The sequence below is a fragment of the Diorhabda carinulata genome, chromosome 2 (genome assembly GCF_026250575.1).
Source record: "Diorhabda carinulata isolate Delta chromosome 2, icDioCari1.1, whole genome shotgun sequence".
Taxonomy (NCBI): Eukaryota; Metazoa; Arthropoda; class Insecta; order Coleoptera; family Chrysomelidae; genus Diorhabda; species Diorhabda carinulata.
In genome coordinates, this window is record NC_079461.1 from 8,846,672 (window position 1) to 8,872,577 (window position 25,906).

The 25,906-nt window shown below is 29.7% G+C and overlaps 1 protein-coding gene across 2 annotated transcripts in view; it reads right to left on the reverse strand.

Annotated features, from left to right (window-relative positions):
• The window catches only part of LOC130903918 (bridge-like lipid transfer protein family member 3B), a 38,033-nt gene extending 13,138 nt beyond the window's left edge, over positions 1-24,895 (reverse strand). Inside the window, exons 1-18 of one of the 2 annotated variants that reach the window (XR_009060791.1) lie at positions 24,666-24,850; positions 23,412-23,613; positions 22,160-22,351; positions 21,428-21,653; positions 19,261-19,427; positions 16,824-16,974; positions 16,481-16,579; positions 16,282-16,430; positions 12,732-12,921; positions 10,026-10,118; positions 8,194-8,375; positions 7,492-7,788; positions 5,568-5,936; positions 4,366-4,522; positions 2,521-2,742; positions 2,064-2,359; positions 980-1,114; positions 501-776 (exon numbers count right to left, since the gene is read on the reverse strand). Coding sequence is in view for 1 of the 2 variants with exons in the window: in XM_057816305.1 (XP_057672288.1) it covers positions 501-776; positions 980-1,114; positions 2,064-2,359; positions 2,521-2,742; positions 4,366-4,522; positions 5,568-5,936; positions 7,492-7,788; positions 8,194-8,375; positions 10,026-10,118; positions 12,732-12,921; positions 16,282-16,430; positions 16,481-16,579; positions 16,824-16,974; positions 19,261-19,427; positions 21,428-21,653; positions 22,160-22,351; positions 23,412-23,613; positions 24,666-24,709 (3,447 nt within the window). In the remaining variant the exon portion in view is untranslated. Of the gene's footprint in view, positions 1-500; positions 777-979; positions 1,115-2,063; positions 2,360-2,520; positions 2,743-4,365; positions 4,523-5,567; positions 5,937-7,491; positions 7,789-8,193; positions 8,376-10,025; positions 10,119-12,731; positions 12,922-16,281; positions 16,431-16,480; positions 16,580-16,823; positions 16,975-19,260; positions 19,428-21,427; positions 21,654-22,159; positions 22,352-23,411; positions 23,614-24,665 lie in introns of both variants that reach the window. The other variant, XM_057816305.1, reaches the window with a different exon arrangement.
• Between the last annotated feature and the right edge of the window lie 1,011 nt (positions 24,896-25,906).

Consider the following 25,906-nt stretch of genomic DNA (forward strand, 5'->3'; position numbering starts at 1 on the left):
CAATTTTATTATAGTTTACTGCGAAGTACTTTTGATATTTACAATGGTAGATTGTAATTAAGTTAATTGAAGATTTCTTTGTTCTGCAAAATCTTTTCCAATAGCATATTACATCTTTTCATTTTTCTATTTAAATGAAACCTTCAGAATTTTGGTAACATAGATATTATTTGTAAGCAATTTTTTCATTATAGATATGTTATATTATTTTTTTATAATGGCAATAAAGTTCTTTCGTTCATTTATTCTTTCATATATTATTTATTTTTTGTAAAGATGTAGACAAGATCCTAGTGGTGTGTATACTTAGCAAATTATTCATTATTTAGTTAGGTTGAATGAAAGTAATGATTAATTACTGCTATGTGGATAAACCCTTTCTATTATTACAGCATAAAATTAGCAATAATAATAAAAGCACTATCTGCTTCTAAATTACATTGACATGATATATACAGACAGTGTTTTTGATACAACTTATAAATTGTTCAATAAATTACCTCTATTGGGAAGGGAATAGGTATAATCTCATCCTCTATAAGATCTGCTAAGCCTGTAACGGTACTCATATTAAGATTTAATATCAAATCAGTAACATTTATAGTAATCAAATCTGTGAATAATTTTGCAAACGTATCTCTATTTGTCAAATCCATACCCAACATATCAGACTTAATAACTACCAAATCATGATCAAAACGTAATTTTATTTTGGGGGTACTAAAGTCACTTGGAGGATTACAAGTCCACACACGAGATCTTGTGCCAAATTTGCTCTGCAACAAAAAAAAAAAAAAATATATATATATATATATATATATATATATATATATATATATATATATAGTATATGTATATGTAGTAACTGCTACCAATGCTACCAATAAAAAATTAACAATTATTTGGAATCAGATTCGAAAGAACTTAATGTAGTTGTGGTTTTGAAAACTCTACTTAACTACATGCAATCAATTCTTACCTGTAATTCATCCCAAGATATACAAGAGCAGTCATCACACAATAAATTACTAAGTTGTATTTTAATGGAAGATTGAAATCCTAATGACTGGTAAACAAATTCTATTTTATTCAGCTTAAACGTTGATACTGAAACCTACAATCATAAAAATATTAAATATTGGATATTGAAACCTAGAACAAAAAAGTGATAAATTTTCATATACATTCTCATACCTTCTAACCATATTTGAAGAATAGTTAAATATATTTAATATAAAGGTTAAATTACTTCCCATCAGAGCTATGTTTAACATCTCTGATAGTCTTCCATTTCTAAAAGCTAATGAACTCAAGTATTCATACTAGTTTCGAGGAGATTAGATCTTTGCTCCTACAGGTTTCTTCTTCAAAGCATTTCTTTGCATAATCTTGGAGTGTCGAAGAATCTAGAACTATATGAACAAAAGTTTCATCCTCTCTCCTACATCAGTACCTGCTGGATCTAATCTCATCAATTACTTTCTGGAGCATCACTGCTCTGTAATGAAGCCAATGAAAAAGTGTGGCTTGTTTTTGCTCAGACCCAAGCAATTCTTGTATCTATAGTTTTCTGAAAAATCTTATGGAATTACATATCATGAAAACACTATAATGAGTTTCTTTCGATATTTCATTTCTTTCAAAACTTTTTCCACTGGTGCATTTACCTATACCACATAAAGAGTCAATAAAAGGATCCTTGTCTGGTAAGTGTATTAACCTTTAAAGTTCCTTTTATTCCCGCACAACCAAGAACCCAGACTTCCATGTCAACTTTAAGTCGTTGACCATAAGAGATAATAAGATAGATAAACAGGAAAAATAATGAGAACAGCAAACACCATTAAAATAGGAAGGGGGGGAGACTAAGAAAGAAATGGAGAGATCAAATAAAAGGACTGAAAAGCAAAATTAGGGAAGATTGCAAAAGACAGAAGTGAAACCCTCATCTGATAAGAGAAAAGTGAAAGAAAAAGTAAATAAAAATAAGTACTTTTTCACTTTAGGTTGAGTGTGATGAAGGAAAAGGTTATTGATTAAAATAATTTAAAGAATATACTTACCAAGTCTTTTCTACGACTAGTACTAGTCACAGAATGTTCACTTGTTGTCGTCAAAGTATTATCCTCTTCTAAAACTTCAGAAGCTTCTTCTATCCTCTCAGAAAATTCGAAAACTACAAAAATTATTTCTGCACCAGCTATATCTAAATCACAATTAATATGTACGAATTTTTCAGAATCACTTGAAACATCACTTCTTATTGACATGGTATCACTGAGATCATCTGGACTAGGTTTTAAAGCACTATCGATAGATGACATCAGGCTTGTGAATCCTTTCTTCATCGACGTGAATCCTAAAAATAATGAGCTACTAGATTAATGGTACCACACCCACATTAAATTGTGTAGAAATAATGACCCATGTTTAGTAGACTCAGTTTTGTTGACAAAATCATAGAATATGTTCACATTCATATTTCTATCATAGTTAGTTTTATTCACATTGACTCCTTACCCATATTTATGTTTGTTTGTAAATTTAAATTTCCTTTTTGCTGGAGTAACATAGTCTGTTCTTGTTGGCTAAGTTTTCCAGTTGCCGTTTGCAAATAATCTGAAGAATTACTAGTGGGTAAATCCATTTGACACGAAGAAGAGCCATTTGCAATTGGTCTCTTATTTCCACCAATTTGAGTTATAGATGAAGTACTATTTTTCCAGACAGATGGTGTTGATCCTAGAATAATAAAATATATGACAGTCTAACCATTTAACGATAGAAAACTAGTGGTAGAAAAAAGAAATACAAACTCAAAAAAAATGATGACATATAGGATCAAAATAAATTGCTTCCTTTCAAATCTCCTTGGTACCATGGTAAATTTGCCTCCAGACAGTAACTTCCCTAACTTTTTCCATTCCTCGGCATTTTTTATGGAGCTATCTACTCAATCTCAGACTCCGAATCTTTCCATAATCTACAATATCCTCTTAGAACGTTTCTTCTAATGTATTTGTGAAGGTCCAGGTTTCACAGTCATATTTTACTCCTAGTTGTTCAGGTTTCTAATGTTTCTTAAAACAAAACTGAGTGTTCCTTATATAATTAAAAAGTATTAGTTGCAATGAACAATGTGTTCAGTATAGAGTATCGCACCAGTTCCAAAACTTTTCATTTAATTACATTTTCTTTTTTTTAGTTGAAATCATATCCTTTTATAAAACATTGTTTTTATTAATAAAAATCTTCTGCTTTAACATTTTCATATGTCAGATAATTCCTGTTCCAATACCTGTTGTACCTACCCATTTGTTCTACTATCTTTTGCCATTTTTCTCATTTTTGCTAAGGTTTCTCATATTTTGTTCCCTGTTTTTTTATTGGATCTACTTATTTCCTTTCTGGTCTCGTTTTCGTTTTTTAATGGTGTTTCCTTTTCCAGTATTGTTCTCGTTAATCTGTCTCCATTTTAATGATATTTTAATACTTATTGAGCTGTTTCTTGTGTATTGATGATTGTTTTGTTACTTTTCTAAGGTTTTTGATGTTTTTATCGCCCCACTCAGCTTTTTTCACCATTCTTCTTATGTATTTCATTTCCATTGCCTTTATTTCATCTTACCTCTCAATTGTTCAATGTTTAATGCATATTTTCAAGTTGAAATTGCTTTTGCATTGTATATTCTAGATCTATATTTTTGTGTATTGTTTTACTTACTGCAAAGTAAATTGTGTTGATTTATTTACCTTCCTGTGAGCTATTTTTGTATCTACTTTCTCGTTTTCTCTCAGTATACTTTCAAAATATACCGTTACTCTTTTACAATTAATTATATTTATATCGATCATTCGTATTTTCATTTATTACTACGAGTTTGGTTTTATTTGTATCGAGTTAGATTTTCATTTTTTTTTTTCGGCGTTACCTTGTTCATGATAGTATAAACAGTAGTATGGGTAAGCAGTCCCCTTTATTTATACCTATATCCATTATAAACTTCATATCTCTCTGTCAACCCTGTCAAAAGCTGATTTCGAATCAATAAAAGTAGGAACATTTGTTGTTCTTTCTATTATTTTTCTTATTAGATATATATTATCATTTATGTTTCTTATCAGGTATATATTATCATTGGTTTATGTTTGAAATCTACATGTTCTTCTTTTAGTATTAGTTTTAGAAGTGTCTTAGTCTGTTTTTCAAAATTTTTATGAAGTTTGTGCCAAATATCTTGTTCTATAATTTTCGCGTTTAGTTTGATCCCTCTTTGATTATATTTATAGTGATACCTATTTAAAATGAAATTTCGTTTCATTTATAACTATTAAACTCATTTTAGTAAAACCTGTATACTCCACCTATGTACATGTCATCAGCTATACTTGATGTGTCTGGAACTACAGATTCTATATCACCTCCAGAGGATTCCTTTCCAGGAGAATTTGACGGCATTACAAAAGTAATTTCTAATTGTGGTATAAGGACACCCATTGCAATAGTACTATTGCTTTCAACCTAAAAAATTAGAACGTGATAAGACTGATTTCATCTGTTATATAAAATTGTGAAGATCAATACTTTCAGCACTCTTGCTTCTGAATTACATATGGAAGCATTACAGATGATTTTATTGAAACTTTTATTATCTAAATCTAATTTCTTCTATAGTTTTTTCAGTTTATCAGTTGTGTTTTGGAATTAATTAAAATTAGTAATGCATTGGGAGATAAATAAAACGTCAACTAACAAAAATATTGTACTAGGAATCCAGATTGCATTTCAAATATGTCATGGACATGGTAATATAGTATAATTATATAAAAAGGCAGTGGATGAAATGGATACAAGAGGATTTGAAATTGTCATTCGGTACCTGAAAACACACAAGAATAAAGAAAAAAGAAAAACCTTATATAACAAAGTTTCCCCATCAGATTGATGTGAAATATTATTAGTAGAAAGATCCTTTCCAGATACTGTGCAAAAGTCAAACGAGTTTAAAAACAGCATACGAAATCTTTTATTACTGAAAATATTTGAAATATAACACAGCAGTTAGTTCAGCAGTTGTCAAAGCTTAGAACACCCATGTCATCTACTCAAAGCAAAATTCTATGAAATGAATAAAAATAAAAAAAGTCTGTTTGATCTGAGTCAAATAACATGGAAAAGTCAATACATTGTAATACATGTTATATATAAGAATTTCAGAAAAAGAAGAGAACTGAAAGAAAAGCACTTTAGGGTTACCTTCCCGGAATGAATCACTCTAAAGAATTCCTCTATATCCCAAAAGTATTTGAAATTAAGCAAAAACAAGTTACAAATGATATTAAATTAGGTATACTATTAAATTCCAGGTCACCTGGTTCTAGAATGGAAATGAAGATCTAATATTCTTGAAGCCAATGTAGATACCAAAGTTCGTAAGAATCTTGGAAGTGGTAGACGAGCTTTTATATAACCGTTTTGGTAAACAATATAATAAAATCTAACATTTAACTTCAATAACAAACTCTTTTCATTATTGAGTTCTCAATTTCACTTCACTCAAGCTCACCTTCAATATCCTTTCAGAGTCTAGAGCCAAAAATGTAGCTAATAATGCAGCATCTTCTGCCAATCTCAATAAAAACAAATATTGATAATGGTTAATTTGGATGCTAACTAAATTAGTAATATACACTAGTGCATGAATATCAGCATCAATCTGAGTGAATTCTCCAGTATTATCAGAAGGTTTAACAGTTGAATTGGGATCCATATGAGTATGTAACCAAATAGTAACTGGTAAAGCATCTAAGAATGGCACAGATTTTGAAATTCCAATAGCTCTAGCCCCATTGAAATCGCCCCACACAGGATCGAGACTTATACACCATACATCTTTGGCATCTGTCCACAACATTTCTCTACTAAAAAGGCTCATCTATAATAAAAATATGAATTAGTTCTATAACCCATAAAATATACTAACAGCAAAATTAACGCATAAGTTTTTTTTTTATTTTTAAAAATATTGCTTTTTATTTGAGCAAACGATTACTATAAGGAAATGTAACTAAAGTATTCCAACCAAATTTAGGAATTTTTGTGATTCAGAGATTACTGCAGGAAATACAGAAACAAAAAATTTCTCAAAAAGTTATGATACAAAATGTAAAAGACATATATTTCGATGAATCTAAGAAATATCTCATGTAAATTATTAGGCGGATTTGGTGAAGCTACAAGTAATCTGCTATTAAGTACGTCCCAAAGAGGATCCACTATGAATATTTACGTTTTTTTCTTGCTCAGTTAATTCCTTTAGCTCATAATTCGAAAGACTAGCTGCTGTTTCTTGAACTTATTTTTCGACTTCTTCCACATTTACCTCATATAAACCGGTTTGTTTCGCTAATTCCACGATGTCATCCATATCGACAGAGTGTCCAATGTTTTTGCTCTAGCTTAAATCTGGCCAAATGTTCTTCTATACTCCTTTCAAAAATCTTTCTGTTATCTGATTCCATAAAAGGTTTATGTTTTCAACAGCATTGTAAATCTTTCAAAATTTACTTATTGATTGCTTCAACCTCTGCCAAATGTTCGCCGCATGTAATACGCCTTAAAATTGGCTATAACGCCTTAGTCCATTGGTTGTATTAAGGCAGTTTGTGTTAGGCGGCAAGAAAACCATTTTGACTGGAATGCATGTTGTTAAGTCAGATAAATTTGTTGGGTAGCTAGAAGCATTATATTTTAATTTCGCAATAACGTTTAACAGACAGGCAGAAATGTTCAGTGCACGAATCCTGGATAATTTTCATATTTATTGATGATTGATGATTATCGAAAATTTCACTTATGTCACTTGCTTCAGCGTGAATGTATTTAAAAATTCTTCTAGCTTTTTCCATTATGATATATTAGCTTGATGGCATATTGCATTCAAATTCTTCGTCGATCCATATAGACAGTTGGTTTTCTATTTCCTCTAAAATGTTATTTTTAGAACGGGTACTTCTAGTTACAGAGCTTGACGTAGTTGCAGTTGCCGATGACCATTATTTTTTTTATTCCTAAGAATTGTCCTTATCGTTGAAGTTGCCAAATTCAGTAGAGCACTAATTGGAGAATGACGTTCACCAGAATCTACTCTTCCAATCACTTGCATTTTAGTTGCCAGTGAAATGCTTTTTTCAGTTGCTTTCTTTTCTTGTTTTTTATTATCACACATGCTAAAAACTAAAGATCATAATATTTGTCACTGTATTAATCGTTATAGTATTATATAAATGTATACACTTACATTGTCAACAAATGTCTCAAATGATAAAAATGGGTCTGTACAATACAAAACCAACACTACTACATACACTGTTTCGGATATGTTATTTGGAAACTTAGCGCTGCGCATAATTTCGAGGAATCCCCGGGTTGAAACAAAACAGCGCTAAACGAAACAGCGTTGAGCGAGGTCTTGCTGTAGTTGAACTTACCCAATCCTCTGTGACAGATGAATCAATTTGAGACGGCACATTTCTAATGTTATCCACTGTTGATATGTGATCAATAAATTTTTGAGTAACTACATAAAAATCATTCGGTTTTGAAGGAAATTCCGAACCAAAGAATAGAGAACCCATATGAAACGAATCTACGCACTTGGCTAGATCTGCTCTGGAAGATTGTTCCAAACTTCTTATATTAGTAATGGTTGCTCTCGTCACTTGAAAACTCAAGCATTTCGGTCTATCTTTTTGATTAGGATGGTCAGCAGCACTTTCAAAATTTATCTAAAAAATTAAATTCAACTAAAGAACTATGTATTTTAATCTCTTTACTGGATTTCTGGATGTATATCAATCATATAATCAGAAAATAGTAGAAGCACTCAAATAGGAGAAGTCTACAATTTTTTGTACATTTCTCCATCATTGATTGTGTTTGCGAACATTTTTATCAATATAACAGTTTTAATAATACGAATAATGAAACAAATGGAGGTAATAAGATATGAATGAAATAATTTTAGATTAAAATTCAAAATAAAATCAGTAGTGAATGTGATAAGTAGAATTTTATTTTATCAATAATTGATCATGATTCTGAATCTATTTTAATAGATAAGGTGTTTGTTCATATAAGAAACATCATCTAAATAGTTTTTTGAGTGTAGTAATTTTTTTTATTAAACTTACCCTAGGAAGAATAGCTTCAATTTTTATATCCATGTAACTATATGATGAAATTGTTTCTTCATTTTTCGCATTCGAAAGAGACTGGAAGAGATTTAATCCGAAAGAATTTATCCACAGGCATGTATCGATATCAAACATTACAGAAATAGGATTCAACTGAACATAGAATTTGGGAGGAGGAACTGAAAGGTGCAAATAAACAAATTGTATTAATATATAGATTAACCTGAGCTAAAGGCTAAATAATAAACTCGTGAGTATAAACAGTTAAAGGGGATTTGATAAGCAAATTAACCAGTAAAAAAGGGCTCTTCTTCGACACTTTATAGTGATGCCTATCTATATGGTCAATTCTTTCTAAGCCAATAATATTCACATTCTTTTTTTCTATTAACAGTATAAATATTAAAAATAAAGAAATATAAATATTCTAAATATATGTCACTTTAATTATTATTTCACCAGGAGCACCTAATAACTCAAAATATGTATTGGTTTAACTATTTCCAGTAGTTTCGGCAACACAGATTATGTTTGAATGAAACATCGCTAAAAACTTTTAATGTTGGTCGCTTTTATGAGACCTTTCAAGGGAAGACAGTTGGTAGTTTCTATTGCCTGTCAACATACTAATACTACCAAAATTTTACATTTACCAACTTATCTTCTATATACCGAATACCAAGTAAGAGAAATTTGTGTAAGAATTGAATTTGCTAGAGATTAAAGATGTTTGCAATATCAGTGGTAGCCGGCCAACATTCTGGATCCTATCTGGGTCCTTAACAATACATGCAATAATGCACTTGTCTATTAAAAAAATGCTTGTAAATCTCTCACAATATGAAAAGCATTTATTGAAACAAGTGATGTGCAATGAAGAAACGCCTGTTCCAATTCCTATATATATATATATATATATATATATATATATATATATATATATATATATATATATATATATATATATGCAGACCTTCGCCTTGTAATCTCCAATTCTTTCGGTCTCTTGCTTTTTCTCTCCAGCTCTGGATGTTTTTCTCTCTAAGGTCTTTTCCACTACTTTCCTCCACCGTTATTTTGGTCTACTTCTTCTCCTTTTCCCTCTAATGTCTTCCGTGCAACTCATTTCAAGAGTCTCGCCATTCTTTCTAAGTGACTTTCTTTTTTTACAAAAGCGCTGATTGGTGACTCATTGAAAAATGTGTAAATTTCATGGTTTGATCTTCTCTCCCATCCTAACTCTGTCTTTCCTTCAAAAATTATTCTTAGCATTTTTCTCTTTATTCCATTATCCAGGTTTCACAGGCGTATGTCAGGATGAGTCTCAAAATTGTCATATAAATTCGAACTTTCATAGATCTGGATATCTTCTTCGATATTAATATTCTTCAAAGGTTGTGTTTATATACTTTGAAATTGTTTTTTGTCTTTCTTCCACATTTATTCTTTATTTCCATAAAATTTGTTTTGTCATTATTGAAGTGTAGGTTTATCTCTTCTGCTGCTGTTATTAATTGTTTGGTGGTTTCTTAAAACTTTCTTCTATTTCTTGCTATCAGTTGCACATCATCAGCATAAGCTAAGCATTGGTGACTTTTGTTAAATATTATGCCCTTTCTGTTGATATTGGTTCTTCTTATTATGCCTTACAAAGCTAGATTGAATAGTATCGTTGAAAGGGGGTCATCTTATCTTAGTCCTTGTCGTTATACTGACAATACCAGTGAAAATTAAGTCTAGAATGAAAACTACATTGTTACGGCTCGATAAAGTTACTGTCTCTGTATATTGTTGTTGATATTAGAAAATTATTAATTTTTACCACTTACGAGGAAAGGGTACATCGCTAGGATAATAGTAATGCGTAAATTCGGCATGGACAATGTTCGAATCTACTGGAAGCGATAACTGACTTCTGTCTCCTGAAAAGAATATATAAACATGTCAATTACATCCAAATATACAAAGTTTTTTTTGATAAATATTTATATTACCTAGATTGATAAATATTTATATTACCTAGATTGATAAAATTTGTACAATTATAAGTGGTATTTGATTAACTGTATTTTTCGTTGAGCATATTTTATAAATAATACTTTTCTTATATTAAACAGGTCGTTAAGCAACTCATAAGAAATGAAATATTAATACTGACAAAACTCAGACTTCTCAAAAATATCATCTTTAATCAATTAAATAAAGATAATGGAAAATAGCACTTTAAAGTTTGTTACCACATCAACATATCAACAGATTATATTACCTATACTATGCCCTTTTCATGGTATGATTTACAAGAATCGCCTTTCGCCATTTTCAACATTTATGATTATTTTCTTCCATTGTTCTAAGTAAATAACTTAATATCCTATCAACTTTCTTATTGCGATAAAACTTTCTTCGGACTTTCATAAATCACAAAATTGAACAAGCCATTGTTGTGTGTTTGGAATTGAGTGAATTTTGAAATAATGCATACGAAACAGATAATGTGTTTCAAAAAGACTCTTGTAGACACATGTCTACAGAACTCAAGTAAAATATCAGATGTCAAATGGATAGAATACGTTGTACTGAACTAAGAAAAGGCAATGAGCTAAGAACAAGTTCAAAGTTATGTATATCTTGGGGTGGTTATCAAGGACGACGGTGACGAGGTAGGAAAACTAGAAGCGAGGAAGACGACGAGTGGCGCGTTAAATGCGAAAAGATCCAAAATAATCTCCAGAAAAACGAAGCTACATCTATACAAAACAATAATAAGAACAACAGTGAGCTACAGAGGCGAAAATACGCAGAATGATATTAAGAGGTAAAAATTTTGAAATAAGGAATCGATTTGGAGACTAAGCAAATTAATAAAATCTAGAAGATCAGAATGGTTGGGTCACATACAGGGAATGCCTTAGAGCAAAAAACAACTGAAATTTCGACTAAATGTTTTATGAGGAAGCTATAACAACGTGGTTTGAAGTTAAATCTTCGCAAAAGTCCTCTGGTTGTAGAAATTTACAAAATAACGTAGTTGTTAAAAGAGTTAATTTTTTTTAAATAATGAAAAGTAAAAAAAATTTCAATTGAATATTTTATAAGAATATCGAATAATTGGAGGTAAATCCTAACCATACAATACAATAATACTACTAAGAAATCTCTAAACTACACGGACTAAAATCTGGAATCAAATACTACAAACTTATACGTCATCTTCCACATATATTAACACTGTATAAAACGGTTTATAAACGCTATGATTTATACCTTTGGTAAAAAAATAAAAGTGTTGTTCTTGAACTTGGTGTAATATCAGAGAAGCTGATTAAAATTTCACGAAACATTTAAAAGACTACCTAATATATTTACTATTTTTCTTTGAGAACTAAAAGTGTCAAGTGAGAGGAATACTTCATATATTTGTAATATACAAATGTTTTCATGCTCACCACTTAGCTGCACTAGCGAGTGAGCTCTTGAAGTATAATTTTCTAAATTTATCAGACACATGAAAGCAAAGTTTAAATATAAAATATTTCCTAGTATCATAAAAGTGCAATTAAAGAAATATCTACCATGCTATAGTGTTATTCAAAAAAACATAAGTTTATAAAAGACAGAAGTATTTAAAGTAATGCTTATTAGTGATTTTCAGAGACAACTATACTGCACAAAATATTCATGTATTTGTAAAAACCTGAATAGAGACATTTGGCACATTATTTCGGAGATCTTTCTCTACACCAGCATTTCTGGAGGCAAATTCAAATATGATAACCCCAATTATTATTACAAGCATAAGGTATAGTAATAGAGCATCAGAATGCAATTGTAATATTCAATATTTTCTGTGAAGTGAAAACATTAGTATAAGATAAAGTGGCACGGCTTCACTGTAAATGTCTATCAACACTCAAGTTTTTAAAAAGCAGTAAAATAATGAATGCATAGAAATACTTTAGGTTGACATTAGTGTTATTAATCAATTATTACAAAAAAAGCATCTCTCACTTATACCACTCTTGTTGAATGTATTAGACAACTACAACAAATAATTTGTTTACTAAAAAGCTTTATCAAATTCTAATTGACAACTACTCTTACTTCACACTACAGTCTTTAGGAATAGATACCTGTATAATAACATTTATCCTTTCCTTTTCGCTGAGCTATTAAACGAAAAAAATTATCAAAAATCATTAAGGATCTGTGATTTGGATGCATTTATACCAATTTGAAAAACAAAATCAAAATGACTTCCAAGGATCACAAAATTGTATTGTTACTATTTGAATAGATAAATGCACTTGAGAAATATGTCCTATATTTTACAAAAAAAAAATTTATAAGCTTTCATAATGGAAGTATATTTACTGCATGAAGCTGAAAAAACGTTCAAGAATATTGAATAGTTATATGAAAAAAATTTTCAACCACAAAACTAAAATGTCGGTGTGATCAACTCGAATAACAAATTAAATTCAATAAAAAAATATATATGTACACATTTAGTAATCTTTGACATTAATAATGCTTACCAAAAATAAATTCTTTGAGACCTTTCTTCTGTGAAGACGTTACTTTGTAGATAGTAAAATCTTCAATTCGTAAAACAATACAACTTGTCATTAGCTTTGCTATTTTCAATTCTACCGTTTTCTTACTATTTTTTTGTTCATTATTTGCTTGAGGTTTTGACTCTGGACTTTGTGGAGTACTATCTGGATTCTAAAAATTGAAATATTGATATAAAACACTCAACAAAAATGGACAATACTTAAAATATAGCTTCTGACAAATCCATTACAATGAACATTCAGAAAAAATTTATAAAACACACTCAACATTTAAAAACAAATATTGGAATGAGGTTTGAGGATGTTTTGAATACAGTAATACCACAATGGATAAAACATCCATACAATGTTAAAGCTTCATATTTTATATAACAAAAGGAACTGAGCAGAAAAAGTACTAGCGAAGAAGTTAAGGAATCTTACATTATGGAATATATTGAGGAAGTTTTTATTGACTTTATATCTAGCGGAAAAATATTTCAGTGCGTTTACCTTCCAACAAAAAAAATAAACTAATAATCATGAACCAAGACGATTTGAAATTAAACCTCACTATTTTGATGTAATATATTAAAATGTAAACTAATGAGCGTTCATTTCTACTCACTTATTGAACATAAGATAAAGGGTTTTCAATCTATATTGATTTGTTTTACTGTCACCAAATACTCCCAATGACATCTTGTATCTTAAAATCAATTGGTGTATATAAAATGGGAACTGGTCAGTCTATATTGCATACAGTTGAAAGTATCAACCGGGATATACCTGCATGTGACGGTGTTATTTTTCCTAAATACAATAAATAATAACTGTCGATTATTATCCATTAGATAAATGATTATAGTTGGAAATCTACCTTCCCTCTATAGATATCAAATATATCAAAAGTATTCTCGGCTAATCTGCGACTTAAAATAACTCATATTTTTTATCCAAGTAACTATGTTCAATTAAATTGTACATAGACAATATTATTTTTACCATAAAAACGAATTTCATAAGCAATATGAATAAACAGAGAACAGTTATGCAATTGCCTATCACTTTTCCTACCATGGTGTGAAGGAAATTAAGAATATCATGGTTAGACAAGTTTACTAATTCCTAAGTACTATAAAGACCTAAAAATAAAAAAATTGGAATATTTGCGTCACATAACAAGGACTAAAAATCGATATGACTTTCTGCAGCTAATCTACACGGCAAATATATGGTCACGGAGAATCGACAGTCTTAGCTCCAAAACTTCAAGGTTACAATAACTATGTCAGTCACGACCGGATAGGCACTACCAGAGGAAAAGTTCTAGTTAATTCGACAAGCAGATTACCCAAGAGTGATTGATATCAGACACAAATAAAGCAAAAGTAATATATCGAAATTAAATTCACAATTTTCAACTATAAAAATTTATTTATAAATCAGAATAGTAAGTAATTAAAAATAGGTTAGAATTTGATATTTTTAGAAAAAGAAAACTACTTCATAAGGTATATCCTGGTTCTTCTTTTCCATGCATTAAACATCTTCTATTTCCCAGTATAAAGATTGATCATCTTTCCACTGAATATTGGAAGTTTCAAGAAAGAAAATACATAATCAAAAATGTAGCTGTTTGATTGTGATAGAAAATAATAGTTGATATGTTCATTCATGAATTTAAAAAATATCTTTGTTAAGACCATTTTTTCCAAATTCTAAATAAAAATAGTTGCTTGTTTTAGTGCCTCAATACCATATATACAAAAAAATGGAGAATATATTTAAATTAATTTATAAATTTCAAATTATTCAGTAACCCCAAAGATAAAATAAAAGAGTGGCGTTTGTGAAAGTAGCTTTTGTAATTGTGACAAAAATATGTTGGGCAGATTCTAAACTTAACATTCAGTACTTAGTTAATAAAATACACCCCATTATACTGAATCATATAAGAAGTATAAGTAATGTAAGATTGTTCGAACATATATTCAACCATAAATTTTGAATCTATTTGAAAGTATATATAATTAAATGTAAGATTAGTTCAAATAGATACCAAAGACCTATTCCTTACAGTCCTTTTTATACTTTATTAGATAGGAGTATAAAGTAAGTAAGTTTTCCTGCTGTAATTCTTCCCAGCGAAAAAAGGTCCATTGGCGTGAAAAATTGAGTTCTTTCAACCCTGTATTTTGTGGGAGGTCAGCCCACATTTTATCAATACTCAATTACACCATAATACATGTTTATGCAGCACGAACTATTGTTCTTCATTTCTTTCTGTCCTGAATTTGCTTCTTACAGTCACAAACTCCTAGGTTTTTCATATCTTGTACAATCTTGTTTTTCTCATTCAGTCTCTATTCAGTAATTTTCCTTATCCCCTGTCGTTTTCCCATTCTTTTAATGTGTCCCTACCATCGTAATATTTTTACTTTAATTGTGTTTACTATATCCTCATTTTCTAAAAATCAATAATTTCAAAGTGCACAAGTCCTCTATACTCATTATTTCCAACTTTCACTGGTCCATGAATTTTTCTAATTAATCTCTCTAAAATAATCGATATAAATAGAACTTTCCATGTTAACAGGAAATTGGAAAGTAAACTACTAACAAAAGAAACGAAGATCAATATGTATAAGAGATGATTAGACCAGTAATGATGTACTCAGCTGAAACAATGACATTAACGAGAAATGATGAAAAAATTGAGATGAATAGAAAGAAAAATTATTAGAACAATAATGGAACAAATAAAAGATAGTGGACTCAGCGGCGAAGATCTAATAAAAAAAATCAAAGCTCAGCGAGTCGAGTTGGGGCATGTAAGTAGAGAAGATCTGTAGCACACAATATCATGCAAAGGAATCCAGGTGGTAGAAAAGGACGCGGCAGGCCTAGGACAAATTGGTTAAAAGAAGTGGAAGATGACCTAAGCAGAGGAGGAATCAAAAACTAACAGGATACAGGAAGTTGAGGCGGGAAGGTGTAGACATGGATTATGGAGACTGATCCACCAACAATTGAATCTAGAAAGCATTTTTACAGTATAATTCCATTAGGGGTGTTAAGCCATTATTATTATTAAATTTCTCTCATAAATCCTTTATTATTGTTTGTCTATATTTGTTAGTCTCATAGTTTCCACAGCATATGTAACTACTGGTTTAAACTTATTCTTGTAGATGTAGATTCTTAATTTGATTACTTGGCTTATTGTGGTTGCAAATTCAGTTCATATACATGACAAGTTAAGTAAGTTGTAGTTTACTTTCAGATACAACTTGGTCAGACAGTGCAATTGTGAGTATTAGGGCTATTCTAGTAAACAGTTCGTTAAATAAAGACATCAGAAATTGTAACATGGTAAACACAAAATCTTGGACGCCTCGTATAAACGAAACCACAGATGAAATATCTAGCATGATTCTTCACCAATAGCAGAATGAATACTAATAATAAAAAATTTTATCAATGACTGTAGTATATAATTTAGATAAAGATGCACTATTGAGTACATTACCTTCATGGGTCTATTCAGTGGAGTGTGTAGTGGTCTATGTTGATCTACAAGATTCAATAGCCTCGTTTTAAAGGAGTTCAAAGCCTGTTCCTGCCATAAAGCATGTGGCACAAAATTCGAATTGTATTTTAGCCAATGTTTTCTATTACCTATAATATTTAACTAACAACATTATTTTTTTTTACAATTGTTCAATTACCTTTTGCAAGATGATAAGGATAGTAATCTATATGAAATTTGTTCAAACTAATATGCAGAGCATCTCCATTTTTCAAATTTGGATAGGACGAGCGACCAGCTGAAATATTAAATAGAAATAGAAGAAATGTTAATATTTGAAAATACAGATAAAATCAATGTGAGAATAGAATTTCTGTGAATAATATTTGAACCTATTTCTGGTTAAAATTCAACATTAAATTGAACTGTGTCAACTTTTAAACGCTTTATTCTCAATTTGATTGATTGATTCCTCAATATATTAAATAAAAATCTCTCTGATAATATATAACACTGACTTATTAATATATTATCTCACCCACCTCCTGGATCGTCGCTTAGATGTAACATTATTTGATGTGATATCAAGTGATAAGAAGTTTCGATAACATCATGAGCAGCAAAAAGTTTGCTCTTATCCTGAACATCAGATAAACCCTCTTGTAGTAACTGAGCTTGATATTCTGGTAGTTCCTATGAATAATATAAATAATATATTGCTGCTTTCTGATCCACATAAAAAATAACATTTTGTGACGTCTTTGTTAAATTTTGCTTTAACCATACAAATACTTTTTAACTTTTATTATAAAAAATTAAAATTATATGAATAACAGCCAATCATTCATAAATGATATAACATATAAAATATAACTACTTTATTTCATTGCTTATATCTTCTTAATTTTAGATTTCTCATTTTTGATAATATAAACCATTTCTAAAAATTCTTTTTGATCTATATTCATTAAATTTTGAAATAAGTTTGGATTTCTAAAATCAAATGTATACATTTTTTCGTATTTTCCACAATTATCATATTTGTCCTAGGAGTGTACCGGCCCAGAACCAAACACTCTGAAAGCCTGTGCAGCGCACCAAGCATTTTTCAACAAGAAATCTATGCAATTGAAAAATGTTCTCAGTTTAATCTAGAGAAAAGTTATCACAACAGGAGATCATCATCCTGTCAGATAGTCAAGCAGCCATTAGAGCCCTAAACTCTAATATCATAAAATCCAAACTCGTTTGAGATTGCCTAGAAAAATTAAACGAGCTAGGTAAGAAAAATAAAGATATCCTACAATGGATTCCGGGACACACCTGATCAAAGGGAAATGAAATAGCTGATAAGCTCGCTAAAGTGTGGGTAGAAAAGTCCTTCATGGCTCCCAACTCCGATGGTAGATGGGAGCAAAACACAAAAACGTTACAGTCAAGGTTATTCAATGTCAAGTGTGAATGGAACCTCAGTTGTTGACAATATATTAAATTATGTTACTCATCACGGTTTACCTTATAAAATTACAGCTGATTGTGGTTCAGAGTTCAAGAACAACGACCTACAAGATTTTTGCAAACTACATAAAATTGAATTACATTATACAACATCAAAGAATAGTAACTCCAATTCACCTGTAGAACGTTTTCACTCTAGTCTTATTGAACATTTCAGATGTATAAAAGAAAATAACAAAGATTTAACACCTAATCAATTAATAAAACATTCAATATTGGCATATAATAATTCAATAATTCAATTCACTCTGTAACGCAATTTACCCCGATCCATTTGATTTAGACGATCATTTATTAATATCCAATTATATACAAAATCACAAAGGAACATCAAAATTACTATATGAAAAAATAAAAGACAGAAATGCTAATATTAAAGAAAAAATAATAAAGAGAAATGAAAATAGAAATGATCCACCTTCTTATGAAAATCAAGACAAAGCCTATATAAAAACAAAATTCCGAGATCAAAAATCACTTAAATTTAAAAAGGCAGAAATCGTAAAAGACTCTGGTATATTATTAGAAACAAATAAAGGAACTTATCATAAAAACATAATTAGAAAACCAAAAATTTAAACAAAAAAAATTGTTACAGAATAATGAAGCTGACAATAGTATTAATATTACTACTACTTTACAAGACGACTAAGACAGAAGACATAGAAATTATGGAAGTAAATAACTAATTTAGGAACTAGTAATCTTATATATACTAAACACACTTTTATATATTATATAGATTTAGAATTTATTCATAAACAAATTAATAATTTGAAACAATATTATTATAGTTCAAAAAATAATTTATCTCAAGCGAACGCTACAAATCCTATTTCATATCATAATTTAGCTGAACAATCAATAAGTAGAACAGAAATTTTAATTAATACAAACAAAAACAGGAGTCCTATCGAGGCCCTGTCGCCTCAACAAATACCTGAAGACGCTAGACTTAGTAGGTAATGTCGCACAGAGGACAAAGCCTCTATCCATATTGTCTCGATGTTTGAATCTCTAATGTACTCCAGAGCCATGAGAGCGTATGAAATAAACGACGAAGATCTCTGGCAATTAAAGCCATTCCACATACTAGACTTTTAAAAGGAGTGGAATTAATAGATCACCTGTAAACACTGGGTTCTCCAGTTTTGCAGCAAGAAAGATTCTTTGGGTCACAGTGTATACAATACCCCAAAAACCATACATACATATATCATATTTTTCGTACCTTAACAGGCTCACAATTATTATACACTCTTGTAGGCATTTTTGTTTAAGACAATATTTTGATAAATTATGTCAATTATGTATAATTAGATAATTAGAATAATTTAATAACTACATATAATATATTTAGAATTCTTTTTATTTGTTTTATCCTTCCTTTTTGAATTTATTATTTATTATATATTTTCAAGATAATTATTGTTTCTTATAACATAAAAATAATATACCAACCTCTAATTTTCGAGCAGCTTTTGTCCTTCTGGTAATCTGTGTCGATTTCTGAATTAAATCAGTCAAAGAGTCGAGAAAATATAGTCCTGCTTTCAATTGTGAATCAGTGAAAAACCACATTAAGTCATTCAGGATGATTGCCAGTCTTGAACCCAAAATAAATGAATCTAAAACATCCAAAGAATTAACATAAAAGAAAAAGGTGAAGATTAGATATTCAATTAAAGTCCCATTTTCTATTATTGATATGTAATATTGTTAATCTTTCTAGAGATTTATCAAGATCCATAGATTCAGAGAGAAGAAAATGCCATTAAGTTTAAATTAATTTTAGAAAACTGCACCAACCAATTAGATCTTGTTATTTTTAAGAAAACCACATACCAGATAAGTAAATTTCAAGAGTTCTTTTTTCATTCTACGACTTTTCAAGCTAAATATGAGAAAGTAAAATAAAATTTTTTGAGTTTCATGCAATTGTGTAGTTATGTATAAAGAATTGCAATCAACTCATTATTATATAAATAAATAGATAATGCAATGAAACTTTGAAGAAGGCTAGATAGGTAGTGGGAAAAATAAACATTCTAAATAGAAACTCATCAACCTTGATTTGAATCCCAGCATGTTTCAAATTGTGAGGTTATTTTTAGAATGAAGCAAAGATTCCCAACAATAAACCGAGTCAATCGTTAATGGTGAAACTTAGAAAAATCTAGAAGAGGAAGTTGGAGACCAAATGTACTGTGTACTAATGTGTTGTGCATAATTCATATTTTCTAAAATGTGTCGACATTAAGGACAATGTACGCAAACATTCAAGATGAGGACCGTACCAAAAAGAGTAAGGAATGGGCAAACAGCAATGATGTGCCCAGGAAGAGCAGTATGTGTAAGAATAAGAATCTGGTATAGAAAAGTGGCAAGGATTCCAGGATGGTAGAGTTTTCTGAAGCTTAATTATCACAATGATGGTGAATTACAATAGCAATGAAAATTGGACATGACGTTTTTTTGACAGGCAAAAAAGCATTATAGTTGTGGCAAGACAGGTGAAGATGCCAAATAGGGGTCTTCATATCAGATCTATTTGGGTAATTACATGAAGCTACAATAGATTTTGTTTGGTTTCAAGTAAGATTGGTGAATATGCTGTTGGAATCGATGACTGGCTGGAATGACGATCGAAGCGGCGTCTTGGAGCAAGAGCTATGTTGGGAATGACTGGATCAAAAATAGAAATTCAAAACGTCATAGCTCGGTTAGACGTAAGAAAAAGAGAACATGGTCTATATATAAACGAGCAGATAATGAAATATATGATAAAGGTAGAGAGCTTACAAAGACCAACAAGTAATTTAGCAGTAAAGATAGATGACGAAAAAGATTACTGTTTCTGAGGAGGCCACCCAATTTGAATATTTAGATGTGGAATAAGAATCACAAACAAAAATATAGAAACTCAAGGTGGAGTGAGAGAAATTTTTTGGTGGAATTCTATGTAATGAAGGGGTCTGTAGAAGGAGAACAAATAAATAAATAATAGTGGTATACGATTAACCATCAATAACCATCAATTGAGGGCACCTAAATGACTAATTATAGAATATGGAAAGAGTTAATAAAGAGCAGAAGAAAGCGGAAAAAAGTATAAGGAAACCAACGAAGAAATTATGGCCAAAGTGAAGAGAGGTATGAGAAAGATTGGTATAGAAAGATGCGAAAGAACAATAACTCAATCTCGTAATGAATATTGTCCAGTACATTAAAAAGAATATACAACAGAGTAAGTTTGCCTGATAGCAATTACATAAATGTAAACTATTCATATAAGGATTCCTCTGGTAACTTCAGAAAACAGATTAGATAGGTGTTAAAATAGAAATAAGAAGAGTTTACACGCCCCAGTATAAGAATTCTTTCCTCCCTATTACCTTAGGAACTTGTGTAATGTAACAAAAAAAGTCGAGAGAAATTTAATTTAAAAAATAACAGCAAAATTTTCAATAGAAAATCAAAAACATTAATTTTTGTGCTATCCCTAATTTCTGTAATAAATAATACGAACGACCATTGGGTCGAAACATTTTGATTCTTTCAAAATCGATGGCTTGTATTTTAATTGGAGAGAAAGATTTTCATATTTTAATATGTATAGTAAACTTACCAGACAATCTTTTTTTTATTACAATCCTACATCTAGCTTCATTAATGATTAGTCTTAAAGGAGTTAAATTCTTATCTTTAGTAGATTTAGCTTCAATCCTAACAGTATCCCACTTCAGTTCTTTAAATATTAATATCTGTCCCTTGGCTTGATTTTTCAAACGTGTCATTCTAAGGTCTGATGGTTGAAATTTATGGTTTTTTGAGTCTACTACTATTCTTGTAATCTTAAAAATTATCATCATCAGTTGAAGAAATGGAAACCTAATTTAGTTATTAGAATAAAATAGAAGGAAGAAATTTTTGACAACTCACTCTCTGAAAAAAATATGAAATGAAACAATAAAAAACACAGTAATCTCTATTCAAATTTCTTATTCCTTCAGAGAAAAAGTTGTCCAAAATGTAAAGAAATTAAATAGAAATAATATTTTATTCTACCTCTAACAAAATCTAACCATAATAGAAAAGATGCTTCCCACGACCCCATTAATATATTTTTTTTTATTTACTTACTATATTTATGAATAGATAATTAATAGAAAATTCTATAAAATCAGATTATTGAACATATTGAACAATTTACATAATAGTTAAGTAATCCAAGACTCAAATTTGCTAAATTGATTACATCAAACATAACTACTCGGAATAATTAAGCATGGTTTGAGCATTTTGAAACGTTAATTATGGTTAAGATTAGAATTATTTTCAGTTATTGTCATCAATTTACCTGAACGGATGCAGAAAAGGCTGGACTGTAAAATAAAATATTAACTGTATTAACATTTACAGTTATTCCATCAATAACTTTATGAATAAAGCTGTACTTTCCCGGAACGCCCGCATTTGTATTTCCCAAATGCATTGAAGGAATTCGAAGTTCTTCACATGTCTCTACGACTATTTGCACTTCCTCCAAATTCTGAAATACACCATTAATACAATGAACGGTAAAAATAACGACATTTAAAAAGTGCCGACAATCAGATCATATTTTAGTCAATAAAATAATTAAATAATGATATTTTTTCAAATAACTACATAGTTATCTGACTATATAAAAAAAGTTACTTTCAGTAAGTTGAATTTACAAAGAAATATTTTAATTATGTTCGTAAATTGTGTAAAATGACTGACAGTATCAAGCACCATAAACAAATTAAATAACAGGTGATGCTCAAACTCTATATGAATAGAGACAACAGTTAGGGGTCTTTTTAATTTTCCCCAGTATTGTCTTGGCTGTTATCAACTTAAATTCCATTGCATAGACAGTATATACTCTCTCCTTTTAATATACTACAAATATAATATTTTTTCCAATTCATTTTAAAATCTTAAGACATCACAAAGTTCTTCCATTACTTCTTTATTATTTCATTGTTTATTTGCATACCAGTACTTCATACATACTACCATTCTTTTTCAGAATCAAACCTATGTTAATTGTGACGAGTATTTATTATTATTATTATTAAACTAATTGTACTAATACTTTTATACACAGTTGTATAATTAGTTTAATCCCCTATCTTACAACCTCCTTATCTTAAGGGTATATTATGATTAACTTGAAACCTCTTGTCATATATGAACTATTTCTGTTATGAAATATTTTCTCCACATCTGCAATGATTTTTAACTCATTTTAATTTTAATGAAAAATATTACTTTCAAGAAGCATTTTAAACAAAAAAGTCAAGTGAAATAATTCTAGCAAATATTAATGTAGGCAGATATTTTATTCCAAATTACTCAATATTTACTTCTTAGTCTGACATTTATAAGATGATTTGGGTATAACAGTTGAATCACAATAATAGGTAAAAAATAAAACATTTGTGGTATTTACTTAAAACAACATTATATACTATACCCTATATTTTTTTAAAGTGGTAGTTCATATGTAAATGGATGAGATACTTATTACTTTTATCACTGAATATGTAAATATAGTACATAAAAATAACAAAATAACTCACTAGACATATTGGCACACTCTTTAGCTTTGTCCAAGGTATTCGGAAAGTAACTTTGTTGCACCACGCCTGCTTCAAACTTAGCCATGATGGCAATTCCAATAAATCCATTAAAACTACTTCATTCAACTCTAAATTGGAAAGTTCACCTTCCCCCTTAAATGTACTGAGATTAATTTTATCTGCTGACAGATTCTTTGTAAATCTAAAAAATAAATTCAAATGTCATTCTAGTTCATGCTAAAAAATTAGAGTGTTATTAATAGGGTTCACTTCAGCATGGCGACATAGCGACAATTGTCGCCAAAATCATACAAATCGACGACAAATTTGTCGCCCAAAATATTTTTAAAAAAACCTATGTTTTATATTTAATGTGCTGTTTTTGCATAAAAGAATTTATATATGCCGTAAAAATATGTATAAAAGTGTGTGTAGCATGCATATGTTAATTTTTTTACTTTTGTCTACCACATTATATTTTTGGACCACTAAATCATAACTTAGGTGGTCCTTTTGGACCACTAAATTTTCATTGCTGGTATGAACCCTAGTTATTAAGTAAAAATGTGAAGAAATTTAAAGATCTCTTTAGAAAAAAACCAAATAATTCTGAGAAAAATAATAAATATTTTTATATGTCACTAACAGTATTTTACATTCTTAAATATGTATTATTAATACATATCACAATTAATATACTTGATTTATATAATATGCAGTTATACCATTAATATTCAATTTGCATTATTTCAAACAGGAAAATAATCTAAACACTGATTGACTATAAACAAATGTTTTTTCCAACTCATTACCAAATTTTTAGTAAATTGTTTGAATTTAACAATAACACATATTTATATATATATATATATATATATATATATATATATATATATATATATATATATATATATATATATATATATATATATATATATATATATGCGCATTTGGTAGTTTCAATTTGTTTACGTTTCTAAAATAGATTTATATGATTGAATTGAAAATTTCATATTACATTCAAATTATGAATATAAAATATTGATATTGAATATAATTTTAAAAAACTTTATATATATATATATATATATATATATATATATATATATATATATATATAAAGTTTCCGAGGCACCAATAAATTCAGAATTAATAATTAGTAGTATTAGTATGTATAATGCCTTTCAATATACTGATAATCAAATTATTTTCGTTTAATACAAGAAGCATACAAGCATCTAAATAAAAAAATACCTGGATAAATGTTTTAACAATTGGTTCTTTATTATAGAAACCATTTTGATTGTTTTGCAATATATAATAACTTAAAAACAGTTGGTGTTAATAACATATCATTTCTCATTCCACAAAAAAAATAAATAAGTTCAGAACACTATCCACACAACAAAAGTAATAAATCTCACCGACACAAATGACAGTTTCTGGGCTGATTTTGGCATAATGATTGACATCCTACAATTGACATGTTCTCAATTTTTTAAGGCACTTCTTAGTGAACGTCTCTATATATAATTTTATTTAACAAGTGTGTTATAGTACTTTCAATTACTCCGCTCATAATAATATCATAAATAACAAACAACATATGAGGCATTAATAAACATCTGACCATGATCTTCATCGTTTCCACATCATTTCCACCTGTATATCAGCGATCAATTTTGGTCCCACTACGTGAGCCTCACGCAGCACTATTTCGGTCACAACATTTTCCCAAGGGGTAGCCATAGCCAGATGCTTACTTCACAGTTTCTGAAGAACTGTTTTCTCAATTTCCATCTTCAACCACAGTCTCAGGAAGAAGCACACCTCCTCCTGACTGTCCTATATCGATCTATTTGCATTTCCTAGTTTGACCTGCCTGACTAGCCGAATGAAAATGTGAATCAAGTGATTCTTAAAATAATCTTTCTTCTTCTTCTTCAGGTATCTATCACTGCGCCGTGCCTCCTGTAACAGTTCTTCAAACCTCACCTCATTGTTTATCGTTGTATCAATCTCCCTATGTCTGCTCTTACTACCATTCCTACATCACGCATTTCCAGTAATGTCCAGTAACAAAATTTCTTCCAATGGCTCCTTGGGGAATGCAGTATTGCCTCCTTTACTGTCAGGGCGATTCCCTATCCCTCCATCAGTATTGACAAGCGCAGCGTAAAACTACTCATGAAATAATCTTGAACATATTGAGGCATTCTAGCAACAGAAGCATGTGGTAATTTACAGTGGGCAAAAAAAGATCCAGGGATAACTCAGCATTTATGGTAATGGTGTTTTCAGTTATGGCAGTATTGGTTTTGCCGAACTCGTGGGGGGCAGGGATTATTATGTATTGCTAGTCTTTAAGGCATGTACAGTTCTTCAAAAAAATAAAATATTTATTTACGCAGAAACTCTACTGTTGATCTACCTGATCCAGGATCATAGTTTCCAATAAACACTAGCGTGAAATTGCACAAAATTTGAATAGTTGA